The sequence below is a fragment of the Diceros bicornis genome, chromosome 10 (assembly GCF_020826845.1).
Source record: "Diceros bicornis minor isolate mBicDic1 chromosome 10, mDicBic1.mat.cur, whole genome shotgun sequence".
Lineage (NCBI taxonomy): Eukaryota > Metazoa > Chordata > Mammalia > Perissodactyla > Rhinocerotidae > Diceros > Diceros bicornis.
Window position 1 is genome coordinate 39,583,641 of NC_080749.1, and position 14,016 is coordinate 39,597,656.

Below are 14,016 nucleotides of genomic sequence, written 5' to 3' on the forward strand. Positions count from 1 at the left end.
GCCATTTTTAAATATTGGATGTGTGACTCCTGTTTTTAAGAGAAGTAGTGTGCTGACCAAAGAAAAGATGCTAGTATGACTTCTGGTTTTAGCATATGCTATTCCTACTTCCTTTCCTGGTATGGTCACCCAGCTAATGCCTATTAGTGTTTCTTGACCTGATTTAGCTATAATTTCTAGGAAACCTTTTCAATCTGGATTAGGGGTGCCTCCTGTGGCTCTTGTAGCCTCTTCTCTATCATAAATCTGCTTGTTAAACAATATTATAACTGCCTCTTTATCTTTTGGTTTTATCCTGTAGTCTACAGAATCCTTGATGGCCTCCAGTATTGACTGGATGAGTAAGTGATGGTGGGTCAGGGGTCTCCTCAGGACACATGAGAGTTCTTGTTTCTCAGGAGGTGTAGGGCGTGTTGCCATTCCGAGGCTTCTCCCATAATCTCTGGATCAATCCCTTAATGGAGCTTATCTCCCAGATTGCTCTTTAATCAAACTGCCTTAGAAAAAGAAAGGTGGGGAAAGGGCAGATCTGGGAAGATTTGGAGCACAAAGGCCTCCTTTCTTAGAGCCTGTTGTTACTTACCAGTGCTGTTTTATTCCTGCTGCATTTCTCTTCTTTATTTCCCCTCAGTCAACATATTCTGGGGAAGGTAGAGTGCAGATGTGTTTTTGTGACTCAAAGCTATATGAAGCCAAAATGAGTCTTTCTCTTGTCATAATTATAAGTAAGGCCTTAGGCTGTGTTTACTGCCTCTAAAATAAACTTGGTGCTTCGCTTCTCAGTTGTAACACTTTCCAGCTTTTATGAAAAAATAAACAAAAATAAAGTGTTATTTTAAATGTAGTGTCAGAAATTAAATAAATTACCCTCAATAGTGCCATATATTTAAAAAAATTTTTTTTGGAAGGACTGTTCAGCAAAACCTCCACAACAAAACCGAACCAAAAAAACAAAAACTTTCTGCATTTGACAGCTGGGGATATCTCATCCTATTATAACTATTTAGTCTGTTTTTTAATTTTTTTTCAATTATATGTACAGTCAGTATGGTGTAGCAATGTAAAACTTGGTTGCCAGGCTATGTAGGTTCAATTCCCAACTCTACCATATACCAGCTGTATAATCATCACCTGATTACTTAACTTCTCTGTGTCTCAGTTACTTCTTCTGTTAAATGGAGATCATAATAGTACCTAACTTAGGGTTATTGTGAGGATTAAAAGAGTAAAAAAAAGTGAAACCTTTATAATAGCGCCTGGCACATAATTGCTGTATACGTATTTACTTAGTATTTTTTTAAGTCAAGTTTATTGAGGTATTGTTTGGGGTATAATTTACATGCAGTAAAATTCATCCTTTATAATATATGCTTCTGTGGGTTTTGATAAGTACATATAATCATGTAACTACCACCACAATCAAGATATAGAACATTTCCATCATCTTCAAAAGTTCTCTTCTACTGTTTGTAGTCAGTCTTCCCCTCCCCCACCCCCAAACCCCTGACAATCACTGATCTGTTTTCCGACCCTAGACTTTTGCTTTTACAGAATGTCATATAAACAGAATCATGTCATATGTAGATTTCTGAGTGTACCTTTCTTCACTTGGCACAGGGATGGGCAAACTTTTCTGTTGAGGGCCAGGTAGTAAAAGTTTTAGGCCTGCAGGCCATACGGTCTCTGTTGCAACTGTTCCACTCTGTGACTGCAGTCATGGATTATACATGAATGATTGGGGGTGGCCATCTTCCATAAAGCTTTGTTTGTTAAAACAGGTGGCAGCCAGATTTGGGTGGAAAACCATAATTTGCCAACCCATGACTTAGCATAATACATTTGAAATTTATTCATGTTGCATCCATCAGGAGTTTGTCATTTTTATTGCCAATTATTATTCCATTGCATAGATGTACCACAGTTTGTTTAGTTATTTACTAGTTGAAGGATGTTTGAGTTTTTCTTAATTTTTCGCAATTACAAATAAAGCCGCTGTAAACATTTGCCTACAGGTTTTTGTATGAACATGGTTTTAATTTCTCTTGAGTCATTACCTAGGAGGGGGTTGCTGGGTTGTATGGTACATGTATGTTTACCTTTGTAAGAAACTCCCAAACTGTTTTACAAAATGGCTGTATCACTTTGCATTTTCACCAGCAATATAAGAGAGTTCCAGTTGTGTTGTATCTTCACCAGCACTTGGTATTGTCCATTTTTTCATTAAGTTTAAGCTACTCTAAAAGACTGTAAAGAATCTTAGAAACTACAGTAAAGATGCTTACCTTTAACCTAAATTAAGTTGGAAGCTCTTGAATGGTTTTACACGTGGAAATGACTTCTATTGGGTTTTAAAATGATTACCCCAGCTGTGGTGTAGAGAATGACTTGGAAGGAGCCATGGTAAATGTGTGAAGACCTGTAGGAGGATATCATATTAGTATAGGGGAAAGGGAAGATACCTTGACTTGAAAAGTGGCAGTGAAGATGAAATGACTGGATGTGAGAATTATGTAGCTGGTGGAATTGATAGAACTTGGTGATGGATCAGATATGGGACTTAAGAGAGTGGCACAGCCACTAGATGGTACCTTTCCTGAGACGAGGAACATTGAAGGGAAAGAGGTTTAGGGAGATAAAGTCATCAGTTCAATTTTGAGATATATGTGAGTAGGTAGTTTGATATCTGGGTTCTGGAACAGGGGAACGAAATTGGAAGTCAGAGTGGTATAAAAGATATCTGATGATATAGAGGTGGAAGAGATCCTCTAGAGAGAGAGTTTTTAGTGATCTGAGAAGAGTGAATAGGACAGACCCAAGAGGAACCTCTGTGTTTACACTGGGCAGTAGAGGGACATCCACAGGAAAAGAGGAGAGGGTGGTGAAAAGAGGTGAGAGAGAGAAAGAGAGAGAGAGAGAGATCAACTCAGAAGATCGTCTCTCAGATGCCAAAGTGAGTGAACAGTCAGTTGTGTGCTGAGGTGACAACTAATATGAGGGAAGAAAAATGCTCGTTGGATTTAGCAACATAGTGGACATTAGTCAGTTTTGGTGGTGGTGATGGTGGCGCTGATGTGTATGTGAAAATCCAGATTAGAGTGAGTTGAGGAGTGGGTTGAGGAGTGTGTAGGAGGTGAGGAGGCAGTAGGAAAAACAAGAGTATACAGGTTTTTCAAGAATTTTTAGGGCGGTGGTTATAAACATATGTAAGAGGTGTCTTTTTTTTGTTAAGATGAGACACATTAGAGCACGCTGGTGAGAACGATGAGGCAGGGGATGAAGACAGGAGACACAGTGTAGTCAATGGAATGAGGTACCCACAGGCATGAGAGATGCCCATCAGATCGAGCATACTTGCTGAAGAAGAAATTCAGTTGAGTTTAATATTCATAGTTATCTCCTGTTAGCAGAGTAGAATATGGAGCTTTTAGTATTATGAAGTTCTAATGAACTATATCATAATATAGTCCTTAAATTTATTTCTCAAGTATTTCTAGAAAACTTACCAAGCAGAAAATGTCAGCAAAATTCTTTTGATGTGTGAAAACGCTCTGGCGGTTTAGTCACTTGTCAGTCTCATGTCCAAGACCTACCCATCTGTCATGGCCCAACTGAAATCTTCAAATAAAAAGACTCTCCTTCCCTGATCTGGATAGTCATAGCCTGGTCTTTTTTCTCTCTATTTTGGCATTTGTTTTTTCTACATACTTGTTATGTATGTATATACTATATATATGTATATATATGTATATATTTTTTCCTCTCATTAGATGATGGAAGGCAAAGACCATGAGTTAAGATGTTATATTCTCCACAGAACCTAGCAGTTACATATATTTAGTTTGTTACCTTCAATGTATGTAAATGTGAACATGGAGAAATGGTTATTAGCAGATAATTAGGAGGAGTTATATAAAGGAGAATAGGATTTTTGTGGCTTGGCATCTGAATTAATAGCCTGAAAAATTATGGTACCTGATTATAGCCTTTTGTTTTTATGTTACTTAGTAAAATATGTTTTGAAAGTTCCCTTTTATATGTTTTTAAGGAATCAAGTTATTTAATAACAAGAACAACTCTTTGGTGATACTTTATAGTTTACCAACTACTGTCCTGTCACTATTCCATTCAGACTGAAGACCACTCAGAGATGTAGAGATAGAGACATCACAGGGGTTTTATCCCATTCTACAAATGAAGAAACCAAGGCCCTGAGAGAATGTCTCAAAAGTCACATTACTGGTAAACAAGAGTGCTAAGACCTAAGCTAGGACCCTCTGACGCTAATTCAGGTTTCTTTCCATGTGCTCTGTGGCTTCTAGATATAAATTTTTATGGAAATCCAATTGACATAATAATTAAATCCAATTGTAAAGAGCAATTTGGTTTATTTTATTTAAGTGATTAAAAAATCACTTATCAGAACAATCTCCTGGTCAGAGCTTAAGATCACCTTCTCTTGAACAAGCTTTGGCCTTGGGGTTTAGAGCTTCATATGGGGCTCCTACAGCAGAAGGGGAAAAACACTGCCATTATGCATTGTGCTGATGCTGTGATTTAAAGAAAAGAAAATAGAAGTCACATATCTGTGGATAACTAACTATTAGAGCAACGTTGGCCAGCACTGTTCAGTATAGTGAAGGAAACTAGAATTAGCCTTTTGGAAAAAAGCAGATACTTATCTATTTTTCTATGCTTTTGACTCTAACTTCTGGCAACTACTTTTTTTTTTTTTTAAAGATCAGCATCATTTTTGATTCAGGATGATAAATTACATTTTAATGAAAGAACTAGAAATAGGGATGGTCATTATTCTTTAGGGGGACTATGGCTGGCTTTAATTATATTATTGTAAAAGCTTTCAAAAATCGAAATCATGTATATTAAATATATAAAATCTATAATTTTATATTAAAACATTTAACAGGTAAGCCTCTGACTAAACTCTTTGAAAAATATCATTTCCATTGGCCTTAGCTGATTATTTAAACTAGATAATAAATTCTGTTAAACAGATTCTTTTTAGTTGTACTGACTTAAATTTTAGATCCCCAAACTCTAGAATATATTTTTATCAGGGGAATTAAGGAATGAAGAACATATACTTTTAAGAAATTGCAGAAAGTCATAAAGTGCTTTTCCTCCTCCTTTCATTTTTAAATATTGTTTGAACAAATTGCTGCTACTGGAGAAAACATTTCCTTATGTTCTCCTGTAAATTGTTTTAGGCAAGGTATTTGGGAATTGCTGTACGGTGTGGGAAACAATTGAACTTGGCTGTATATGAAGCCAAAACAACCAGTTGAGATACTGAATCTGAAATCAAGTGTTCCATGACTCAATCGTTATGATTCAAGGAAAAAAAAAAAATACACCTGGAATTTTAAGGACTTTTTTTTTCCCCCAAGGCAGTTGGTCCTATAACTCCATGTGGATTGTGGACTATGGTCTAGCCCTGGTATTCTTTATCTCCGTTGCAAATCTCTTCTTTTAGTATATTGTAAAATTTATTGAATTGGCATTCTGGATGAACAACTGAAAATGGTCTGCTTTTCCATCAGGTGAACCTGGCCTATGTTAAAGCAGCAGAGAACATTTCAGAACCTGTTAACAGGGAGCCTCCTTCCAGAGAAGCTCAGCTACTGACTTTGCAAAACATGTCCGAATTCGATATCCTTGTCATCGGAGGAGGAGCAACGGGATGTGGCTGTGCACTAGATGCTGTCACCAGAGGTGAGTCCTGCTGTGGATGGATGTAATGAGGATAAAGCTTTCTCTTTCCTCCCCAGTATAAACACAGTATGCACTCTATGCTAGTAAAGTCACATTTCTGTTGCATTTCCTAATTTTCCATCCTTTGCGAAGCACCTTCACATTTTTTTAATGTAGATACTTGCACAATTTTAAAATTAAATATAACTCTTTTTTTACACTTAAATGAATTTATTTAGAAAGAAAACTTTATATTCCTGTGAATTCATTGATTTGATGTTCTGGTTATTTTTTTTTAATACATAGTAAAGTAAATGCATCTAAATGAAATAAAAATATTTGCATATCACCTGAAATTACATTTATGTCAGTGAAGGGTAGAAAAGGTTTATTAAAATGAATTAACCTATTAAAATAATTCTTTTTGTTCCTGTATCTCTTAAAATTATTTTTTCCAGTAAAATACAGACTGCAGTTTAGGAAACTGTAGTTTATGTGAATGAGTAATGGAAAAGACTGTTTCTAACCTATAGTCCTGTCTCAGTTATTCTATTAGCCAGCCTTAGGAAAGACATGCTGAAAAGTTCTTGAAAAATAGACACACGACACATAAAGAAAGAAATTTTAGTATGGAACACTAATGCTCTTATATATGGTATATTTAATAAAATAATTTGTTTCTTTTTCCTGTGGTCATTAGTGTAGAGTTTGGAGTCGAGGAAATCTGGTTATATATCCTGGCTTAGCTACTTTATCAGATGTGTGTGTGTGCACGCGCACACGCACACGCACACGCACACGCACATACTCAGGCAAATTACTTAATTTCTCTAAGGTTCCTCATTTCTCAATAAACAATTGTTGTAAGGATAGAATGTACAAGCATGAAGAGGACTTAAAGCAGTGCTTGTCACGCAAAATAGAAGCTCAATAGATTGTAGATAGTATTAGAGCTGCCATTATTAACCTGAAGGCAAAAAGCTTTTAGAACCAGTTGTCCTAGAGAAATCATCCTTTATGGTGTCCTTAGATGCATCACATTGGGCTGTGTACTGCTGCAAGGAATTTAGACTCTGGATTCTTTTAGTTACTATCTAAGGTTCAATATTCATTGTAGTTTCGTACTCAATGATAATAATTTATTAAGTGGAATAGTCCTCAGATTAAGCTACTACCACAGCCACCCTAGATTTAGTTGCCTTACATATCTGGTAGAATTTACTCTTACAGGAATGAAATAAATTGAATGCGATTTAGGCACACACAAACAAAAAATGCCCTAGATTTACTATGATTGCACGGGACCCACACTTAAGTTTTGATCCATGTAGACTTCACAACTAGGTCCTTTTTGTCACTTCTAGATAATGGTAAATTCAAAATATGGGCACTGGAATCTATTCTGTTGCCAGACAGACCCCAATTTTCATATAATTCCCTGTCTCCATCTATGGTTTATAATTTGAGCCAGGTTATCCTTGGACATACTAAAGCAGATGGAAAGAACAGTTATAGGTATCTCAAGGTATTTGAACTCAAGTCTCTTCCCTGGAGACTTGGGAAGGAGAGTGGAAAGAGAGGACACATTCCCAACATTATAGGAGGCCTTGTTTGGGACTACCCAATCCCAGGAGTTAGAATTTACCAGGTGACAATTTTCTATGTCAAAGAGGATCATTTCCCCAGTAGGATTCAGAAAAATATATTTATTGGTATCTTCCAGTTATGTTCATGCTATGTACTGGAATATATAGCAATTCTTTTTATTTCAGTTACGCAAATATTCACTGAGTGCCTATTGTATGCGCAGCAGGGTGCAGGGTACCACAGAAGAAGACAAAGATGACTGATATAGTTGGCGCCTTTAGGGTGCTCACAGTTCTGTAGTGCGTGTTTGTATAGATGAAATTACGTTATAGAGAATATGGGCCTTTCAAAAGGTTTGGGGGCATTATGGACATGTAAAGGTGAGGGTACTCATACCTGCAGAGAATGGTCAGGAGACAGAAAGCTGCTATTTAGCATAGGTAGAGTTTTAATAAGCAAACATTGCTTGCTGAAAGTGTTCCAATCTGAGGGAACATGCAGGGGGAGCAGCATGGAGTCAGTGCATGTGGGAGGCAGCACGTGTTTCAATTTAGAACATCCAGGCTGTGTAGGGGAGACTATGAGAGACAGGTGGAAAGGCAGGACTGGGTCTGGTGTGCCAGGGAAAGGCCTGTGGTATTTATTGAATAGGCCACTTTGAGATACTAAAGAGCATTAGGTTTGGTGATAAGGAATGGATAGGCAATAGGAAGGAGTATGCATGGGCATAAACTTTTAAGAGGTCTAGAGACAAATGAAATAGACAGGAGGTAATTTGATGGTGTAGTAGGATATAAGGAAGGGAGCTACATATGCCAGAATTGTTTTTTCTTTTCTTTTCTTTTCCCTTCATTTGTTTGTTTGTTCCTTCCTTCCTTCATTCATTCATTCTTTCTTTCCTCCCTCCCCTCCCTCCCTCCCTTCCTTCCTTTCTTTTTTCTTTTTTTTCATATTTTAACAGTTATATATTTAATAATTGTATATATAAAATTTAATATATAATTTTATCTGTAATAATTTGATAAATGAGACTATAAAGGCATCAGATTAAAATTTAATGTAAAAATCTTATAATTGTTTTTTAAACTAAATTCCCTTAGAAAATTCACATCCAAACTGATCTAATGGGGAATATAACATTCAATACACATACATGCACATGTGCACGCACACACAGGCAAATGACAATAATAACACATCAGCCTTTTAAATGTGTTTAAGAAAAAATAATTGTTGAAATAGAAAAAATAACAATTCAAAATATTAAAAGAAATACCATGTGTAAAGTAAAATGCTTAAATTGAAGCTATAGTAATGTACTTTACCACTTCATATCTCACTTTAGCTAGTCATTTCAGGTTTTTCATACAATTCTAACTTTTTTTTTAAATTTTTTGTTTATTGCAGTACCTTTGGTTTATAACATTGTATAAATTTCAGGTGTACATCATTATACTTCTATTTCTGCATAGATTACATCGTGTTCACTGCCCAAATACTAGTTACAACCCATCACCACACACATGCGCCAAATTATCCCTTTCGCCATCCTCCCTCCCCCCTTCCCTCTTTTTTCTTTTTTAAAGATAAGAGCAATCTGACTGTTTCTGTAGACTCAGAGGGAAAAGCCTATGCAGGAGGAGAACTTTAATATGCAAGTAAATGAGGCCACATGTGGACAAGGTCTTGCGAAAATACAAGGAATGAGACATCAAAGATGTATCTTAGCTTGAGCAGGAAGGTAAGAGAAATTTCTCAGAGATGGAAACAAAGGGCAAAGTTTCTAAGGTGTGAAAGAGGGAGCTTGTGTGACCATGAAGAGCTATTCTTAAACACACAAAAACAAAGTGAGATATTCTACTGATGGATAGGAGTAGGGGGACTTCAGTGTAGAAAAGGTTTAGAACTACCTTATGGAGAATGTGTTAGGGAATAAGGGTTACTTTACTGAGATTAATAAATGTAAATTTGTTATCAACACAGGATGTGTGTACGTGTATGTTCAGTATTTTGCTCAGATTGGAGGCAGAGAAAATACACAGCAGGGTAGAATCTGGAATTGAGAACTGACTGGGTATCAGTGATAGAGGGAGAAAATGAGAAAAGACTATGAAGGCAGAGGGGATTGTTTAAATGGAGACTAGGACAGGTAGGGGGGCGGTAAGGGAAGGTGGAAAGGCAGCTTCCCTTGCAGAGTTCGAGTGGGTTGAAGGACTGTGAGTGCAATAATAGTAAGGCGACCACTATCAAGTGCCTTTTATTCCTTTTCTCCTTTTTAAAAGTCTTACCTGTGCTCACTTTTGTGCCTTTTCTAGATTTATCTTTTTAAAAACATAGACAAGATCATACTGAAGTTACTATTTTGCAGTGTCTCTTTCAAATAACAGTATATTTAATCAATCTTTATGTGTATATAGTATACATTCTTTTTTTGTAAGTTGAAGTAACACTAGTTTATAATAACATTATGCATTCTTTTTAATGGCTGAAAAATTCATCACAAGGATGTTCTTATTCATGATTCCTTAGGCTATGTCCAATTTTTTTTTCCTATTTAAAGCAATACTGCTTGTGAGTCAAGTACTGAACCAGCTCTGAGGATACAAAGACTACCAAGATGTGGCCTTACCCTCAAGGAACTTAGAGTTTATTAGTATTTGCTGAATGCATCTTTCCTTTGGGCAGTGCAGGACATTCAGTAGTGATCAGGACATTAACTAGTGCGTTAGCAGATGACTGTGGGTGATGATAGTGATGATAATGGTGACAATGATTTTGAGGAGATAAGAATTTCCAGAGCCTGAATGTTGACCAGATTTTTAATTTTTATAGTTAGTAACAGCTAATATCTCTTGGCATATTGATTGCTGTCTTTTAAAGTAATTGACTGAATGTCTTATTTTATGTATATGGAATTATGATTTATAAAAGGGATGGATAAACCTTAGTTCGTATTTCTTTTATTATTCTGGAAGCCCTCTGGGAGTAGCATTTATAATTAAAATGTATAGAGATGCTGAAGTTAATCTATATTTATCCTTTTACTACAATTTCTGATCATATCAGTAGCCCTCTGAAGTGTGAAATAATCGTGGGCATTTGGTTAATGAATTGTGCATTGTTGCTGTTCATTCATGGAATTTGCTCTTTTATTATATTTGATGCTTCACTTAACAGCAAATTTTGCTTTCTGTGCATTTGATATGTTTTTACCAAATTATTCCTGATTGCATCCATTAATCTTTAGTCACATTTGACAAAAATAAATTACTGTGATCTTTTCAAGTTACCAGTAATAATTAGATTTTTCAGGACATCAAAGTTTTCGGGGAACTACTAGATGTCAAAGGGCTTGTATAAAAATGTCTACACAAGCTTTTTTTTTTTTTTTTTTTTAATTATTATTATTTTTTTTGTGAGGAAAATCAGCCCTAAGCTAGCATCCATGCTAATCCTCCTCTTTTTGCTGAGGAAGACCGGCTCTGAGCTAGCATCTATTGCCAATCCTCCTCCTTTTTTCTTTTTTCCCCAAAGTCCCAGTAGATAATTGTATGTCATAGTTGCACATCCTTCTAGTTGCTGTATGTGGGATGCGGCCTCAGCATGGCCAGAGAAGCGGTGCGTTGGTGCGCGCCCGGGATCCGAACCCCCGGCCGCCAGTAGCGGAGCGTGTGCACTTAACCGCTAAGCCACGGGGCCGGCCCTGCACAAGCTTTTTGATAAAATACTTTGCCCAAATGCAATTTTGGTAATGGATAAACAAAGACTGTAGAAGGAAGAGAAAAAGTCATGAAGTTTTCATAATGAACATTTATTTGCATTCTTACCATCTGCATTTTCTTGGGAATCAGTTTTCACTTGGGAATATTATTTGATAAACATAATATGCATAATTCTCCTCACATTCTCCTGTAGGTCTCTAGGATCACTAGCAATTGCTTCACTGCTTAACACCACTGTGTCCAGTTCCTGGGCAGAAGCCCAACCTTGGAGTATAGCTGTAGGCACTTTGCCACCAAAGCTGGAAGGAGGAGAAACTGATAAATATGTTCACTCTCTCAGGGTTCTCCAAGGTGTTTTCTTCAGTTATTTTTGTTCTTTTATGTGACTTTACATGTATGTAACAAGTACACATTTGCTTATATGTACTTAGTGCATTTTAAAAATCTGATTTATAAACTTAACCTTTACGGCTTCTACTCAAATTCCAGAGAAGATTGCCTCTTGCTGGAAGAAAACATTAATTGTAGTTCTCTTTTTTAAAAATACATATATATATACTTTTAGTTTATGAATGGTATGTGGCTAGCAATTCTTGAATTCTTACTAAAGTTTCTTCAAGTCTAAGGCAGTATACCATAGTGATTAAGGACACAGGTTATGGAATTAGAATGAACTGGGATCAAATCTTGGCTTCATCACTTACTAGCTCCATGACCTTCGACAAGTGTTGTTACCTTACAGAGAGCTTCAAGTTTCTCAGATATAAATGAAGGATGGTAATAATGCTCTTCTGTGTAAGCAGAGGTTTGTGAAAGGGAGGAGGTGTGTGCATTGCAGAACAAAATGCAGAAAAGAGAGAGCGTTGAAAGACAGCGCATTCTGGAAATTATAGGTCCCTACCCCTCACCCACTTCCACCCCCACCCCTCTCCCGCCATGAAGGAAGAGAAAATCCTATTTCAGGACAGTAGAATTGCAGTAGATAAAAGTTTGCTGTTTGCCGGACACTGCTAATTAGACTAGATTGCAAAGTCCTATTAAAATTAATCTGGAAATTTAAGGTAATTTTAATTAATTTAGTGATTTCTTTGGCAGGATTGTAGGCGGGGCTTGAGACATTGTGCTAAAGTTCATCTGGAAAAATAAACCTATGAGATTTACTACATTAATTTTGAAAAGGAGTAATGATAAATGAGGTAGAGATCTATCAGATTTTAAAGTGTCTGCTAAAGCTACTTTAATTAAAATAGTTTGCTAAAGGAAATAGAGAGATTGGAGGAACAAAAGTAAGACTCTAGAAATAGATCTAAGTACATAAAATTTAGAATATGGTAAAGATAGCATTTCAAATTTGTCATTATTGGTTATTTAATAAATGATGATGGAGTATACACTTCCCCAAGTTTTATATATATATATATATGTGTATAAATATATATCTATGTATATATACATGTGTATGTATATATTCTGTTTATCGTATTTCATGTGGGTCAGGGATTTAACAACAAAACACCATAAAATTATTAGAAAACAGTGTGTGTGAATTAAAAAAATGGAGTAGGAAAGATGTTTTTGATCATGACACCAATAAAACCAAATTCCTTTTAGAAAATCCTGCTAAATTTGATTTCATAAAAATTAAAATTTATGGAAAAATTATAATGAACATGTGAAATTGGGGAAATATTTATAACATATCAAACAGACAGGGTTTGTTTCATATTGTTTTCGACTTTTCTATATCCTTTTGTTTTAGTATGTCTGTGATGAACAGCATGTAGCTGGACTCTTTTTTTTTTTACACTTAATAGATGGAATCTATCTTTTAATAGGTGAATTTGATCCATTTCCACTTATTTTGGTTCCATATGCATTTACTTGGTATTTTTTTACCTTTATCTTTTTTACTTTGCTTCTTTCTCTTCCTTTTTTCCCTTTCTATTAAATCAGTTTTGTATCTCTTTCTGTTTCCATATCCTTAACTCTCTAGATATAGTTGCTGCCACCATCCAGTCCCATCAGAGACTTCCCGGAGCCAAATTGAGTCTCCTGCCCTGTGTTGATATTGGGCATCCCGTAGACCAACTGCCAAGCCAGCCTGTGTGCCTTGGCTCAGGTGCTGCTCTCCAGGCTGTGTCTGTCTTCCAGCCTCCTGGGCAAGACCCAGAAGATAGTCCACAGCCCTAGACAGTGGTCAAGAGAAGCCTTTCAACCTCCTTTCACAAGAGGTGGAGCCCTTCTTAAGTCACAGAGGTGGAGCCCTTCTTAAGTCCCAGCGTTCAAGTGCTAGTCTGGCTTCTTTACCTTTTCTTACTAGGGAGACTTGTATTCCTCTTACCCTTCGGGAACTGAAATCTTGGTTGCCTTGCCTGTTTCTAGACCCAGAGCCCAGCAAGACAGAGGCTTTTGGTCTGAATACTCCACTCTGAGTTTCTCCTACATTTCTGGTCCATGGAGTGTTTATTTTTGAGTCAACTGTGTCCTTTAAATATATATATATTTATATATAATTTACATATATATATATGTAATTTTCTCTGTGGAGAAGAGGACTTGTTCAAAGCTGAACTTTAATGCCATATTGATCAAAATTTTGTTTATAACAATATTTATAATAGCAAAAAATTGGTATCTGGTTTAATAAATTGGGTATATTCAGTTATTGAAAAGAGACTTATAAGTATTTACAGGAAAATGGCTAAAGTGTATTGTAAATTGAAAAACAAGTTGCAAAGAATGAGTTTGTTAATTGTATTTGTGTTTAAAACTAAAAAGGAACATAGATTTTATACTTTCATAAGCATAGAAAGTTTCTTGTAAGATACATGGGGCATTTTTCATAGTTAACATTAGTTACCTCTGGATTTTGTAACTAGGAAGCCAGTGATGTGTTATTCTCTCTTTTTATCCTTCTATGTTGTTTGGCTATTCCTCTTCTCTTTGAACATTGGCTGTTAAACAACAACGTCAACTCCCTTATTCCCCCAAAACTGTA

General features: G+C 36.1%; 1 protein-coding gene across 3 annotated transcripts in view; it reads left to right on the forward strand.

Annotated features, from left to right (window-relative positions):
• The window catches only part of GPD2 (glycerol-3-phosphate dehydrogenase 2), a 138,807-nt gene that overhangs the window by 46,628 nt on the left and 78,163 nt on the right, over nt 1-14,016 (forward strand). For all 3 annotated transcript variants that reach the window (XM_058549003.1, XM_058549002.1, XM_058549004.1), the window contains exon 3: nt 5,559-5,730. In XM_058549003.1, coding sequence (XP_058404986.1) covers nt 5,559-5,730 — 172 coding nt within the window. The remainder of the gene's footprint in view (nt 1-5,558; nt 5,731-14,016) is intronic.